The sequence below is a fragment of the Athene cunicularia genome (genome assembly GCF_003259725.1).
Source record: "Athene cunicularia isolate RWA chromosome 1 unlocalized genomic scaffold, athCun1 chr1_part2, whole genome shotgun sequence".
In the NCBI taxonomy this organism is placed as follows: Eukaryota; Metazoa; Chordata; class Aves; order Strigiformes; family Strigidae; genus Athene; species Athene cunicularia.
The window spans coordinates 35,274,966-35,292,384 of record NW_020799092.1 but is presented as its reverse complement, the minus strand read 5'-3'; the positions used below and the strand labels follow the sequence as shown (position 1 = coordinate 35,292,384).

At 36.7% G+C, this 17,419-nt stretch overlaps 1 protein-coding gene across 1 annotated transcript in view; it reads right to left on the bottom strand.

The window, feature by feature from the left end:
• KITLG (KIT ligand) overlaps positions 1-16,927 on the bottom strand; it is a 53,312-nt gene extending 36,385 nt beyond the window's left edge. Inside the window, exon 1 of the mRNA XM_026868558.1 lies at positions 16,835-16,927. Within this exon, the coding sequence (XP_026724359.1) occupies positions 16,835-16,849 (15 nt within the window). The 5' untranslated portion in view covers positions 16,850-16,927. The remainder of the gene's footprint in view (positions 1-16,834) is intronic.
• Positions 16,928-17,419: the final 492 nt, after the last annotated feature.

Below are 17,419 nucleotides of genomic sequence, written 5' to 3'. Positions count from 1 at the left end.
ATTTGGAACTGGGAAGGTCCCTACAGCTCTCAGGTATCGAGATTACTTCAGTGTAGTTGGAAGAAACACTGTGTGATTCCTGAATAACACATAATTGAAGCATTAAGTTCAGTGTACACCTATCATTGTCCCTCAAAAGACTGGCACTAGTCCAACCAAATATAATAGCCTATCAACTAGGGTGCTCACTAGGGTGCTGAGTGACAGACCTGGGTTAAATTTCCTCTAACCAAGGTAATTCCAACTCATAAATATCTGTATTCCTCTTATCTACCTCATAATTACCACCAGAGGCACTTTCCCACCTATGATCGCTTCCTAGTCAGAAGGGGCAAAATGGGGGTACACTGGCATCCCTGACCTTTATTTTTCAGAACATTTATGCATTTTACACTGGCAAGCCATTACATAGAAAAAAAAAAAAAAAAAAAAGACATGTTCGCTGCACAAGCATCAGAACGTTTATGTGTATCCTCGTCTCACACATGCTCCTCCATCTGGGCACCCTAACTTCTGGGAAGCTCCCCAGTCAACATGTGAGTTTTCTTGAACAACCTTTTGGCAGTCTATTGAACAAACTGGAGGCTAACTACGCTCAGTGCATCACCCTCCCGGGGTGAGACACCTGAAAGTCTCTGGATCACACCCTACATGCTTTGTTATGATTACAAAAAGCAGATGCATACTTTTCTAGTGACTGATACCATTCTTCATTTTTTTTAACAATGATGCATAGTAGGGAGAATGATTATAAAAGTAAACAGGGAGAATGATTATAAAAGTAAACAAAATTCATCAGGGAGTATTAGAGTGATTTATTTGGATTCTGATTTAAACACAGACTACAGAAGTGCTGGTCACTTCTTCAGAGTAAGTTTTGGAGTGCTTCAGACATGAAATGTTTGAACACATATTCAGTTATCTACAAAATGCAGAATAGTCTTCTACCCAGTTCTTCATATAATAGCTAAAATACGTAATACAAGGGTACTTAATGGTGTAAAGGGGTAGGAAATGAATGAGTTATTGATACAAATATAAGCAGTGAAAGGTGATATTGCCCTCTACATTCAAATGAGTTCAAAGGGCAACCCGCTTTCCCAGCTGTTTGATCTTTTTGTTACAGTTCTGTATTTGCCTTTCCATGATGTTTCCAGCCATAAATCCTCTTCCCCCTAACCTCTGCACACTCACTTGCTTTCTCAGACTTCTGGAATGTCAGACAATGGACAAGAACAGGATTTTTCAGATAATTGTCCATTTGGTGGCAGAATACTAAAGTGGCTCTTGCTGGACTCCACGAGCCACATGTGCAAAGGAAAAGCCAATTGCTGTATCCAGATGCTTAGAGATCTTGTACTCTTCTAAGGTATGCTGATAATGAATCAGAAATAACTGTATCCAGGTCAATGGATAAAAATAGTACCTAACCTGTTAAATGCTAAAATGCAGATCTACTTTTTCTTCACTACTTTTTCTTCAGCTGGAAGGAAAAACCATTCTCTAGTTCTGCCAAGTTATGCACATCTTTTTCCTGAGACGGACAAATTTAAGATACATGGTCTTACTGTGCTGAGAAAATGACTCACACTATTCTTTCCCACCATCCAGATCTTGGGAAAACTAGGAAGCTACATGGAATATATGCCAACTTCATTTCATGCAAACTCAGGCAATTGCTATCATCCTGTACCCCTTCCAGTTCTCCTTGACAGATGCAGAAGCAGCAGGCTGCTCTAGCCAATGTGCTACTGTTGCACTTGGTAAGGTGCAATCAAACTCCTGCTGCATTTGGTTCATGTGTTTCAGCTGGAACCAAGAAAAACATGATAAGCAAGAAGTGTAAACTGATATAGAGTTTGCCTTGCAAATCAATGCAATCCAGGTATTTTGTAATTATATTCAGTAAACTACAAAACAGTGTTTTTAATATGTAAACTAATGTGTTTATTTTCCATCCCTGTAAGGATACCAATGTAAAATATTTGGCTGTTCTAAAAATGTTGGCTTTGACTCTTTAAAAATGTTATGTGTTTCATAATAAATTTTGTCCACTTTTTTATTCTCACTCGACAATCAGGTATTCAGGCAGTTTCCATGCATCCTAAATCTGCCCTGGATGACAGCAAGTTTGTTTAGTTCCCAAACACTGGGAACTGAAGTTACTAAGAGACAGGTAATTATATCTGGATGTTGCCTCTGGAGATTGTTTAATGGCATCCAAATAAATATTTACTGATAATCATCCATCAGGTGGCATCCTAGTTCTGCAAAGAACCGGGAGTTTTGTGGACAAAAACTTTTCAATTGGAAGGTTAAAAATTAAAAAAAACCAAACCCATGTTTTGAAAGAAACCTTCCTGTTAAATCATAATCTAAGATTATGAGGACCTTCAGAGGTCCTGAATTTAGCACAGTCTATTTAGGACATATGTACTGGCAAGAGATATTTCTTCCCCTCCTTGTAAAGTTCCATTACAATCATCCAGGATTGGTACTGAAATTTTACATTTTTCTATATCACTTTAGAGTGATAGAGACCAATATTTACTTGTTCCGTTAACGGAGACATTGAGATCCAAAATACCTACACAATCAAGAGTAGAAATAAGCAGAAGAACAGACTTCAGTTGACTCCACAAAACCTCCCACAGACTCTGAAGGGGAAGTTTTTTGTTTAGGAGGTGGGTGTGGGTGGGTGTGTGTGTGTCCCTGGGAACTTGTGAAAGAGTTTTCCAGCATAAATCCAAAGGCATTTTTAAGTAATTGAAAGGGGAAGGCAAAGTAAGATACAAGATTATTTTGGCAGGGAGGACAATATTCTCACACTGTATGGAGGTAGATGATGTAACCTCCTCAGGGAATGACAAGACATTCTCTTAAGTGAAATACTTAATTAAAGATTGGTTTTAAAGATCTATTTCAGATGTCTTGTTTGCCAAGTTTGTGCAAAAAAAAAAAAAAAAGCACTATCTTGAATATTCTTTTGAATTATAATGAAAATGTACACAGAGTCATTCTTTTAAATCTTAGACCTTCAAGCACTAATAAAGGAAATGGAATAAGAGTTGTTACAGAAATTCTATACTGGATCTTTAATTCTTACCATCTGCTACAAAGTACATGGAATTTGGGTTGGGAGAACTATTACACTGACAAAATTAAAAAAATAATCAAGAACAGCAAAAACATAAGCTGTTTTAATACTTGGCATACAATGAAACTCACGTACATAATCAAAATGTCTCTGTCGTGCCTAATACTTCATTTGTAGTATGAAGTAAAACAGGTTAAGTGTATTCTTATTCTTTCATGCACAAAAACATTTCTATAAAGTAAACTGTATTATAAACATGAAGAGTTTTCAGTTCATGCTTGAGCCTGTAGAGAGAGAACATCCTGAAGAAAATATTCTTATACCAAATTAAAAGGCTTTTAGGTGTTTTATTTTAATTTTCCTTTTTTTTTTTTTTTTTTTTTTTTTTTTTTAAATCCTTTTATATTTTCTTGTATAAGCCGAGGATGATTTTTGAAATATAAATCTCAGACTGGTCAATTTGATCTTAAACTAAAGACATGTCCTCAGAAAGACACTGTTCTGTTTCTGAACCCTGACTTTCTTTAATAGCATCCCTGATAGGCCCTGTATCTTTATAGGGATATAAATTCAGCCCTAATTTCTCTGAGCTACTCGATATGAAAGACCTCATTACAAAAGGATTAGTGCTGAATACAGACTAAAGCTGGATGCCAGTGCAGCTGAGATTGTGCTTCATTCACCTACCTTAATTGTATTACATCCTTACAGTTATGAGCTTAGATGTGATTAAACAACACTGTTTGGATATGCCAACACCAGTATAAGCTTTGACAGTGCTGAAGGATGACAGTGTTTTACATCAGTATTGTATTATCTATCATGATATCTATTAATTCCTGACATTTTACAACTGCTGTCTACATTGGTGGTGTACAAAAGTACTCAGGATAATGTGAGAAACAGAGGTTGCATAAATTATATGGTTTGCATCACGATAATGATCATGGTATTGAGCTCCAATAGTTATCCTCAGTCCCTCTGCCATTTGTGAAGTTTTCAGGACCAACATCAGGCAAATGTAGTACTCTACAGTCCACCCAAAAAATCCTCTGGCATCATCTGCTACTAAGGCAAATAATATCAGTAACCTGAATTCCAACGTACAGGGAAAGGTCTACACAGTCCTCCTCGACAGGCAATCAAAAACCTGGTATTCCTGGACTTTACTTGCCCTATTCCACAGCAGGTACCAGTTTTCAAAGTCACTGTGGGCTTCAGGTAACACCTGGCACAGGTAGGCGCCAGATAACAGTCCTGTTATATCCCACTCCTTTGATGCCGCAGGCAGGTTACATTTGTAGGCAGGCTAGATAAAACCAAATAGAAAGAGTGGACAAGTAAAGTGGGAGTGGAGGGAATAATTACAGAATCATAGAATTGTTTAGGTTGGAAAAGACTCAAGTTCACCACTAAACCCTGGCCCTAAGTGCCACATCTACACATCTTTTAAATTCCCCCAGGGATGGTGACTCACCACTTCCCTGAGCAGGGTGTTCCAGTGCTTGACAACCCTTTCATTGAAAAAATTTTTCCTAACATCCAATTTAAACGTCCCCTGGCACAACTTGAAGCCACTTCCTCTTGTTTATCACTTGCTACTTGGGAGAAGAGAGGGACACCCACCTCACTACAAGAGCGATAAGGTCACCCCTGAGCCTGAACACAGTACTTGAGGTGAATCTCAGGAAACTGTTCCAGATCTTTACTTTTCTGATAGTTAAAAGCCTTCTTGTACTGTACAGTTTAAGTGTACTGATAGCAGTTTATATCAATGTGTTCTCATGGCAACACCGCTTCTTTGCTTATGTAGTTATACTCCCGTCTTTCCGGTTTGCTCTCTTGATGTATTTATGCAGATCAGTCCTACTATCCAAGTCTTCGTTATGCCTAGCTAAAAAGCCCATCTGATTTCCAGTGCTCCGTGACACAGAAGCAACATAAAAAAACCACTAATGGAAAATAAACAAAGCACTGCATTTCTCTTACTTCTTTTCAGATTACAGATTGTATTTATTTAGTCTCTATAGTACCTTAGTTTCACAGGCTCCCCTCTCCAGGAAATGTAAATAGAGAATTATCCTACCTCTTACTGAGCATTGTTGCAGCTATTACAATGGATGCAGTATCCAGCCAGGTGGTTGCTTCTGAAGTGGAGCAAACAACTTAAAATCAACACTTTAAATCATGCAACTTCTAAATGGGATCACTCCTCATTAGTCAGAGCAGTTTCTCCCATTGATAAATATCAGTTGACATAAAAGGTATTCCCAATTTACTCACACAAAACCTGGCTTCTCTGGATATATTCCAGATAGTAGCACCTGCATCAATTTTAAAAGGCTTGGAACAGGAAATTTCAGTGCACCAGAACTGAGTTTTCACTTTGATATTCCAAAACCTCAGTTGATAACTTTTCAAATTATGATGTAACATGTATTTTCTTTTGTAAAATGTGGGGGAGGAAAGTGATTTTGAGGGGATTAAAAAATCCCAAACAACTAAATATTCAGCCAAGACTTTGGTCAAAGTTTTCAACACCAACTACAACACTGAAGAAGGTCATTCTGCTTTTCAGCTCCTTTACATATTTTTGGGAAATACTTAAGGGATATTTCAGGTTTCCTTCCATCATCCATAGTGACACCTAAAATTTTTAACATAAGTAATAAAGGCTGTCACTCATTCTTTTGGAATTCAAAAGATACTTTCATAAGCACTATTGTAAACCTATGTGATTACCTTGGAGAATGTAAAAAGGATGTAAAGTAGTCTTCACACACTGCTCTGCAGGATGAAAGAGTCTCTATTAATGATGTGCCTGTATACCATTCATGATTTAGAAATGTGGCCTTACAGATTTAACATAGTGTTTTACAGGCATCTTGTATACAAAACCCTATGCTAAGTCAAAAGAAGACTTTGCATGCACTGCAAATATTCAGAGAAAAATTTAACATAACGGTGATTAGTTTGTTAGAAACAGTTTGAGTTTTAAAACACATGACCCTTTCCACACCATGTTCTGTTTTCAACAAAACACATGTTGTTAAGCAATGAAGTCGGTCTCTGGCCCCATAAACTGCCGCTGCAGATATTTTAATAATAATCTATAGTCAACTTTTACAAAAACTGCAGGAGGTTTCTGGAAAGTAATTTTTCTGAGTAAAAGATTAAAAGCACCTAGAGGCAAGTTGTTCAAAAATAGCATACTACAAAAACAACAAAAGTGAAAAATGAAACCTGCATCTCCTGGCTTTGGTGCCAGATTTTCATCTTCCTTTATCAGGAGTTGCAGAAAAAACCCTGAGGACTTTGAGCATGTTGAACTTATTTGACACAATAAAAAAACTATTAGTCTCTGTTCATTTATATAGTGTTTCTTGATAGTTAGCTAACCAGAGGTCTGTTGTGATATTTCCCTGGGAAATGTGTAAGATTAAACGTTAACATTCAAAAGCTTGGAGCATATGACCACACATTTGGGAGTAATGAAATGATGTTTCAATGAGCACATCAGAAATAACATTGCTAGGCTGACATTCTCCCTAGACCTATTTAAAACTATTCATTTTTAAGATTTCAGTAGAACTTGGTTTTGTACTTCTTATTACTCACTATACCTGACAAGCTGAGCTATATTCATCAGTATTGAACCAAGAAATGTTTGTGAGAATCATGCTAGCAGTTTCCAAATAACACAGAGGAAAACAAAACTACATTTAAATCATTTTCTGACTGGAAAAAAAATAATTCAGATCCTGATTTCAACTCACTTTTCTCATATGTATTAATGAAAGCTATCCAGTAAATAATTTTACTTCCAAAAAATGCTCTAAGCTCTTAGACAGCATTTAATTTTCTATATAATTTGAATCAGATGCTTTCCTATACATACTCCAAACCCAAGTGAACAATTTAACTTTAAGGTAACAATCTGTGAAAGAATAACACAATCTTACATTTACACTGTTATTAAAACATAAGTACAATAAGAATAAATCTATATATTTTGTGACAATAGTATTTATGCAAAGTGATACACTGATGGATGAGATTAATCTCAAATGCCTTGAAGTTAATGCTTGTGGGACTGCAGACAAATCAGGTAATTGACACATCAGATTAGAAACTAATTTTCAAAACATTTAAGTATGCTTGTAAAACTGGGCAGGCATTAAGCCATTTACCTAAGCAAGTTGGAATTACAAGTACATTATACCATGTTTTAAAGCAATTAAGTTGGGATATTAGTAGGAACAAATCAACAATATTTTTTTAAGGTTTTGATCTAAATTTAAAACATTTTCATGTGTCAAAAGTATCTAAGTGATTATTATTATCTGTACATCTTTTTACCACAGAAAATAAACATAAATTCCTTTTTCAAGATTTAATAAAATGTGTTGTGCCACTGTTAATTCTAAAAGTTATTTCTGAAATTATTTTCATGAGATACATACATTACTTATTTTTTTAAGGAAAACAAATTGTCATTTTAGGCATTTGAAGCAATGTATGAGGTTGTTTCAGGACAATGTAAGCTGAAGATAGCAAAAATGGGATGGGACTGATCAAAATACTTTCTACAACATAAAATGCCAGTGACTGTATTACTGCATCAGAAATTCAAGAATATTTTTTTATTCCTGTGTACACCTAAAAGGGGAGGACATCCTTTTAAGTACCTTTCCCTGTTGATATTTAAGTACTAGATAAGAGTATCTTTCAGGGATGGTCCATTGATACTCCACCGTCTTTCAATGGCTAGAGCTATGCAACATGTCATCATTGCATAAAATTTTATTAGTTCTAACCATTCATACTCACATGCTAAAAGAAAGATCTTTCAGTATAAATGTCTCAGCTGTCATTACTTTTCACATGTAATTGGAGTTCAGCTACAATGTATTTCAAAGGGTTTTCCTTTTCTCAAAACTAAAGGCTGAATTTTTACAGATGGTAATTTTGGCAGATGGTTGTATATGAGACTGAGTTTATAATTAGGCCAAATCTGACTTGTGCAATTAAGGCAATGAAGATTTGGAAAATAAGAAGTGTCAGATCAGTACATGATCAGCCTGGTAGCCACGGAAAAATGAAGAAAACTGATCATTCACACTTACATAATATATTGCCTGTATGAAAATTTCTTCCTAATGGCATGAATTAGAAGACAAGCAACCTTTCATACTTAGAGTGTAAACTAAAGTAACCACGGCTTTCTACCTATTTAAGTCTATAATCCTTTTTTCTTCAGTCAAGGTTAATGAGACGGTCTGAAGCAATCTAACAGCTCCCCGCTGCTGAGAGAGGGCTCTCAGCATCTCCCTCTGCAGCTTCCCTCGCTCTGACATTCACCTGACCCCTCTGCAAGTCAGTAAATTCAGACAGTGACTAGCCAATTCAGCTCAGAGACAGAAAACTAATCCCCGAGGAATGAGTGGATGAGGAGAAGAGATATGCAATGGTGAGAAGACTAGGACTACCTCTTTTAGTGGAAGTGAACTCTTGGGCTCACTCTAACATTTATCAAGCAGCATTTCAAGCCATATTATATCTAGCGTCAAAAAGATTTCCAGACTGGTAATTGTGTGTGAAGGTAGCATTGCCTGCTTTAGCATCTTATGCCTTTCAGTTGTGCTTAAGTATTTCTTTGCTCTTGTACCAAAAAAGGACCAGTCATCATTCCCTTTACTACTTCTTGCATACCACTCAGTAGTTTCTTGCCCTCAGCTTTCAGCCCCCCTCATATGCTCATCATTTCCATGTAATGCTTTTGCCTATTTCAGGACCACTATTTCTTCTGATAGGTCAACCAGGACATTTTTCAAGATGGCTGACTATCAACAACAAAAAAGCATTATAGCTTTTATGTTTCTCTTCCTGCTCCTACTGCATCCCAATATGTTGATTGATTTCTTCTGTCACAAGTACAATACAGGGATTTTTCATCCATTTTTCCTGACCAAGTATTGCTACGAGAACATTAAAAAAGAGCTTGTAAGTAGTTTATATGACTAATGAAACCTGCTGTATTAATGTGGTTACAATTAGTTCAAAACATTCCTTCCAAACTGCATCCCCCTTGCTCTTCCAACTCCACTAACTCCAGTTGCCATCATGCCATCTGTTCTCCTATCTTCTCTAAACCTTCACAAAGTTCCTCAGAATCTCTTTTCATTTCAATTAACCTGAGTAATTTATGTAGCTTGCGCATGTTGTCATCAATCTGTGAACCCGCTTACCAGATTGAACTATATGAGGTTGCTGACAATTAGAGAACATTACCTCTTAGGTTTTTGCCATGTTAGAAATTAATGACTTAGTTCTACACTTTGTTTTCTGTCCCTAAATCCTTTTTTCCTCAAACTGTTATGATAAGGGAGATACAATATGGGGGTACTTAGGTTTTTTTTCAGAGAGGTTTTTTTTTTATAAGACATTTCAGTACTTTCCATTTATTCAGACATTTTGAAACACGAAGAATTTGAGTACATTGAAAACATTTCTTTTACAGGAGCTAGGCTTTTCTATTCCTTTCACTGGGCTCTATTAATACAGAGTTCCCACCTTCCTTCTACTAACTGATTTTAATAGAGCAAGACCTGCTGACAACAGAACAGAAAAATACAGGCAAGCTGTTATGAAAAATTATTTTTTATAATTTTTATTTATTTATTTTATAAATAAATATTTATTTTATAAACTCTGGATGTACTCATTAACTCCAAAGACAAGAATTAAGTGTCCATGTATTAAGAGTTACTATCTATTTCAGAAAATGGAGGGAATACCATGGCCACTTATTTTTACCAAGTTACGAACACCATACCTTTACTGTAAAATCAACCTGGGTTATAATTTATATCCTGCCCTGAACTTCAGACCTGTCCACATATACTGTAATTCTAATATCCTGGTAGTTTGTGGGTGGGTTTAGGTTTTTTGTTTTGTTTTTTTGATTAATTTTCACTGGGATTTGCATAGGCTAATGACTACAAACTCCATCAAAGTGTTTCTAGTACTTCAGTGTTTCCCACAATTCCCCTATGTTTCCAGGAAGAATAGCCACATTCCCATGGTCTGTATCAACAAGAAAGTGCTCTCAGCTTAAAGAAAAGAGACACAGGAAATATCCCAACTAACTTCATTGTCTCTGAATTGTGACCACAGGATTAATATGAATGTCATTCAAATGCTACCTCGAGGTTTTTTGCTTGAGTTATGCTAACTAGAGAGAATGGTAAATATCTAAACTTAAACCTGAAGCTCTACTTGCAGCTTTCCTTAAAAACTGAGGAAATCGTGGGGTAAACACGCCCAAAGAAGTTGAGACAGTCAGTTTGCAGCTCAGTATGACAATGGAGATGCAGATACAACTAGAAGAAAAATAATCTGAGAAAAAAGCTCCCTACATCCGTACAATTTTGAAGAAATATAAATGCCTATTAAATCCATATGTCTATAAAATATAATTCTAAAGACAGGAGTAATATAGTACATAACTGATAAGAAATGTTAGGTAACCTCACAGCATTTGCAACAATGCAACAGAACACTACCATTTGAAAAAAACAGCTATTTTAGTTCATTTTTACTGATTTTCACAGGTGTTACTTATTAAAAATACAGTTGTAAATCGTGTGTGGTGTGTTTACATCCTATGGAGCGTTACATTTGGCCAAAAGTATTAATGTGAGTAAGAAAGAACCACAGTTGTCCATAGTAAAACTGTTCTTATGATATATGTTCAGCAGAGTCCTTGTTACAGATGTGCTGATAGAAAAACTCATGCAAACATTCCCACAATACAGTAAGATTTCTTAGATGTTTTATACATCTAGGTCTCACAAGTCTCCTAGGATTGCTGCTCTTAAAGAGGACACATTAAGTTACCTGGCTTATCATGAAATTTCTTTGGCTTCTGTAATTAATCTCATAGAAAATATATCCCATCATTGAGATTACTGTAAATCTCCTCAGAGTATATACTTTTCAATGTCTACACTCTGAAATTGCAGTAAGACTAGTTAGGTATTTTCATAAGTGATGCAGTTTCTTAGCAAGTTTATTTAAGTGATACTTAACAACTTGGGCAGGAAAATAATTCTTCCTATTTTCATAGGAATTGTGCCATTTAGTCTGAAATGAGTAATGGAGTGCATATGTTAAGAAGAAGAATCTAAAATAGTCAATAAAGCTGAAAAGCACATCATAGTTTGACAATTAGCACTTTAAACAGGTACAAATTCAACAGTAACTGAAATAATGGACACAAAGCAAGAGGGACTCACTTTAGTAGAAATAAGCCAGTAGGCTAAAATCAAATTAGCTTCACATATATCTCAGCCCATTTGTAAATGTCAACAACATTCTGTTACAGTGGGAACTAACCAAAAGTACTGTAGACAATCTGACCGTTACTGGCAAATGTCTAGTTGATCACTAAAATCTGTGTGTGAGAAGAGATTTTTAAAATGTGCTGAGGAGAAAGACAGGAAATTCACTCCAGATGATTTAAAGAATGTTTCAGGCCAGAATTTTTTTAGGGTCAAATGAAATCAGATACTTCTAATATGGCTAGGTAACAAAGCTGAGATACAGGAGAAAGCAATAACAATTACTTGTAAAAGGATTTCCTTTGGTCTCAGTAAGTATTTGACTCTAAAAAAACCCCAAAACAAAACAAAAACCAACAAGCAAGGATATTCTTAATATATTAAGAAATTTACTGATGTCAGAGGAAAAGGTATTGTTGCTTCTAGAAAAGCAGACCAATATTTCAGAGGGCTCTTCATAACTGTAATAATAGTTTACAAGTATCACCATTTAAACAAACAACGTATTTCACGGAACAGTGGATTCATTCTAATTCTGAGATGCTTAGTTTTTACAGACAAGGCAAAAACAGTAAAAACAGGTTATTGAGAAGATTAATATTTGAAGTGGGCCTCAGAAAGTTTGTGGGAAATAAAAATAGCCACTGGACAGACTACTACAAAAATTGTAGAAAACATTCAACAGAGATGAAGCTTAGACTATGTGGGGGGAAACGGGATGGTGAGAAACACCTTCAGTATTTTGGCTGCCAGAAATGCTGAGGTTTTATTGTCAGAGGTGAGGATGATGACTCGAATGCACCCAAACCAGGAAAAGTTCACAGAGAAATGAGGGTAGCACTGCTAGCTTTCTGTCTGAATGGGAAGAGGAGAAAGAAACTTGAAGAATGAACAATCATTTTTAGATGTGGGCTTGAGAAAAAACATCCAGAAATTTTAGTCACAAACATGGAGGGGAACAATATCTTCCCACACCTGCGGCAGAAGAAAGAAGAAGGGGGATTATGAACACCACCCTGCTTGGGAATAGAGTCTAATTTTTAAAAATAGCAAGGTTTTAACTGGATTTACTAGCCCGAAAAGAGGGCTTTCACTGCCCAGCTTTACACTATTAAAGGAACAAATACTGAAAAAAAATTGGAACAGACTATGATTATGGTCAGAATTTTTAAAGGACATGAATTTAGAGAATGCATGGCAAATCTAGAGCACATTCTTTGCCAGGGACTATAATGCAGAAGATCAAAGCAGCTTCAGTGACAGTATTTAAACTTATGGTTTATAAATAAGGTTGATATTTCCTTGAAAATAAGGAATGCAATACACATCAGAAACATTTAAACTGCTGTCAAATATGGCAGTGATAGTTTTTTCTATTAGAATAGAAATGCAATCCACACGTTGCAGAACCACACTAATTTGAAAAAGACAGCAATTATGAATATTGGACATATATTTTTTTTCCTCCTTTTTAAAATAACCACAAAAAAGCTCTGTTTATTCAGGAACATATTTTTTAATCCAAATGAAAGAGGGTGCCAAGCAGTGTTATACAAGCTTCCTAAATTCATTTGGCTGACTAATGTTCCTATTCCTGCATGCTTCAAAGTAGTAAAAGAAAAACAAATCTCTAGAAGAACTGACATTCAGATCTACATCAGTTTAAAACATAATGCATAATATTGTCTGCTTGCCATTTAATGCAAAAGACAAATTTTGCTGAGTTCACTTAATGAGCAAATGGAGGCTGGAAATTAGAAGGCTGGAACTTAGGACTTCTTTACAATAAACCATTAGCATGTTTAAATTTCAAGCTCCCTCAATTTCTAAGCATTTCTTTTCATTTTGTGAATTATTTTGCATATATGCAGCACATTATTAATTTTAAAGTATCATGTCTGCCTCCTCACTGCCTTACTCAGTCCATTACTTCAGTTAGACCACAGAAGTCAGCACCTTGATATCCGACTCCCATTTTAAATTCAATTATGAAATCTTCATAAACAGAGAGTAATATTTTGGGTCAATATGAAATGGAGGAAGAAACTTCCCTCCACGCTTTAAAACCTCCATATTTGCAGGCACTGTTCAAAAATCACACTTTAAAATAATGAACTTGTATATCAGTCCATTATTCCATGTTTTCAGTATGTGCTGTAGACATGGTTAAGTTCATCCCTTTGTCCAGGAGCAGCTCTTACAAAAAGAGCTCTTACAAAAAGAGCTGCTGTATGATTTGCAGAGTTAATTTTCTGTTCTGAATGGAAATAGATTGCCAGGACATGCACAACTTAGTTTTACAGTCTGACTTATACTGACAGAATAACTTTTTTCAAACATAATTAGAGGTCATGGGTTACTAAACTGACTGAAGAATCCATTCAATAATGATGTATGATGCTGCAAACATAAATGGAAGACATATATTGGTCTGCTGCTACCAAGCAAGCACAAGGTAGCAAGGAAAATTTTATATTTTTTCCTCATACTTCCAAATTAATAAAAGATATATAAACCTGTCACATATCATCACAGAATTCCGTTTGAAAAAAAATGATTAAGCTTTATTAAGTTCTTCCTCAAAAAAATGAGGAATGTATCTGTCCCTGAATTCTGAGTTTCACACTAAAGAACAAAAATACACAAAGAAAAAGCTAGAGAATCATTTGACAACAACAGGTTAAGTTTATCCTGTACAGGACTCAGATAAACCTTTATTCTGACGTTCTGTTGTGCTCTCCTCTGCCTTACTTCGTTCATGATAAAGCACGTTGTGAATTCACATACAGATTATGTCTCTACTGTAAAGGAAATACACACTGTTGGCATGTATTTCTGCACACATCAAGGCTGAAACTGATCATTCCCAGGGCTCAGCTGTGCCCACATTACATACAGGTTTTCAAATCTCTTGGGCAGAAGGCTTGCACACCACACTTAGGATCTTCACTGCACACAAGTTTATGTGCAAAGAGAGGCTGGCATCCAGAGAAAGAATACTGGGTATTTTTATTCTGTACAGCTTTTTTTCATGGTGTGTGTTCCTCTGTACGTTATGTGGACACAGGTTCAATGTGGTCAGATACTGGGATTCCCTCCTAATTTTCATTAGTTGCAAGGAAAAAAAATATAAATCGTGTTGTTCATTTAGTAGAAAAGACACTGGAAAACTATCACTACAAGTGATCCTGCCTACGTCAAGCAGAGAGATTCCAGTCAGAGCAAATGAAGAATGTAGGTCCTGTCATGCAACAAACTGCATATCCCTAACGTATTCATAAAGATTTATTTGGGGTGCTTCTAAAAACTTCTTAAGGTACTTCTAAAGAAGAGATGGTAGAGCGAACTGGACTACACTTATCCTTGGCCTTAACTGTCAGTGAACTGATGTCCCTCAAACTGATGGCAGCAGAACAAATGAAAGCCATTTGAATAAGACACTGGATGAGGGTTTAGGCAGTCACATGGGATGGCCATGCTTGGAAGCACCAAGCTACACACACAGATAGGATGGGCAGACTGATGTTTTCAGACTCTGATTTGCAGGCGCCTAAATCTTTCTAAAAGGAGGTTCAAAGGTTGGCATGATTCACAATCTGTGGATTTGGATTTGTGGCCTGAAATATAGTATATCCTACATGCTTTGTTCACGTGTCAGCCACCCTCAAGATTGAACAGATAAACACAGCAGCTCAGTTAATCTGGTTTTAAAGTATGATTCAACTCAGGGGAGTTTTGGCTCATGTTTGGAGCAACACTGAAGTTATACTTCAGATTCAGAGTCTGGACTTGATTTTTTTTTCTCTTCTTCCCTCTGGCATAATGCAAAATTTCTTATACAAAGCAGAACAGCTTCAACAAGACAGACTGGATGGTTAGACCCTTCCTGGAGACATAAGTTCCTACGTAAGAAAGGATGTGTCTCTCTCACTCCAGTGAGTATGCTCAGGTAAATTCTTTTAGGTTAGTCTTTTTCAGTCTGGATTGAATCAAGGCTGTTTGCAAACCCAGAGGTAATCTCTGTAGTTTATAGACTCATCCTCTTGTGACAGTCCAGCCTAAACCTGAAGTGTGCAATCCACCTCTGCCCAGGTGCCAAGGCTGCCAGCACGCTCTTCTTTTTGACCTCCCAACTCTGCTGCCCAAAACCAGTAAGAAGCCAGTGAAGGTTGAGGAGTGCCAATATACCCAGCCTGACTTCTAGAAACTCTTCACTGGAATGTTAAGAAATACCACGTGAATGGCAGTTATAAACAGGAGCCAAATGACAGATGAGAGAAGATATAGCTCTTGAGGTTTAGGCTAAATATGACCTCGAGGGTCATTCCTGAAGCTGATATTCTCCATCCAGCAGGTTTTGCAGCAAAAATGCTGAAAAAGAAAAATAATCAAATGCTGTAGTTCCTGCATGCCTTCAAGTGCTCTTCAACAACAATGAAGGTCTGGGGCTAGCAGGTGGGTCTAGAGCAGACCTGCTTGAGAGAGCCTTCCAGAAGCCATGACCACTGTCAGTGAGCACAGTTGGCCCTACAGGGGGCAGCCAGCACTTGCCCCCCCGCACCCTCTGTCCCCACAGCCTGCAGCACCTGGTTTCACTTCTAGCATTTGTTCAAGAGGTGATGGAATAACTGGAAGCTCAGGACTTACCCACGTTGCAGAACTGTGTGCTCCAAGGTATGACTGCAAAGCAGCAAGTACCACAGTGCCCTCCTTCAGGCAACACCTGCGGTGACATCTTAGACCTCATACTAACTTAACTAGCCTTGCTCCCAACTAACTAGCCTTGCTCCTAACTTAAGTCTAGTCCATGCAACAATGATAACGCAAAAGTATGTATAAAGCAGAAAAATCTTGATCAGATTTAAAATGGTTATCACATCTATCTACATTGTATAATTAAAACATTACTTAAACAGAAACAACAACCAACCATTCACCCAGTGGTTATTAGATAACAATAGGAAATTAGAGGATAATTTATTTCCTATGTTATTGTGATCCAAAGTACTCATTCATCTGAACTCCTAAACTGGCTTTTATTTAGACATACAGTAGAAATAATATCTTCATTAGATTATCTACTTTCATTGACATCAGATATTATGCATGCTACCAGCTATAATCAAGTAAAATACTTAACATTATATTTGTTTTTTCTGTTTGTAACTCTATTTTCAATTTTCGCTCTCATACTAATAATGTCTGATACTATTTATATTTGTCAATAACTAAAACCATCCAGCAAAATCTACATTTTACATGCTCCTTGCAGTCAGTTATTTTAGCATCGGTAATATTTATGAATGTTGGTTTTGCAGGTTTACATATGACTCAGTACGTAATGCAAACATGGGCCAATCCACAAAAATAAAGAGCGCTACCCCTCTTCACTCACCTTACATTGGTCCATGTCTTTTTTCCACAAGTGCACAGGAAAACAAAACAAAACAAAACAAAAACCAAGAAGATTTGCGGGGTGTTTAAAAGGCTGACCAACCTCAGGTTTGGCACACCAAAGACCAGGGAGAGAACAAACGCTTTCGTTTTCATCTGTCAGCTCACACACCACTCAAATGGAATTGCGTAGGGAGATTTTTCCTGCCTTGCTTCAAATAAATGGGTGTTGTGTTTACATACTGCATACTGAGCATTGCACACCCGAAGCCAAGGGCTGCATCTTGCCAACTCTTAACTTTCGTACAATATGGCGATTACATGAGCCAGCATACCATTAAGTCACATAACAAAACTTGGAGAATGGTACTGTCAGCTTGCAGAACTGTACCTGAACAACTGACATGTGGTGCACAAAAGGAGAAACTAGATTTCAGTGCGATGGCAGAACTGGGTCAGAAGCAGAAGGGGTTAGCAGCCTCAGTCTAAATTACCAAGCCAAGTGCTGCATAGTTCAAACTTACAGGCGCACAATACAAGCAGGCAAAGAAAAAAAAAAGATCACTAAACACGCCTTATGAAATGC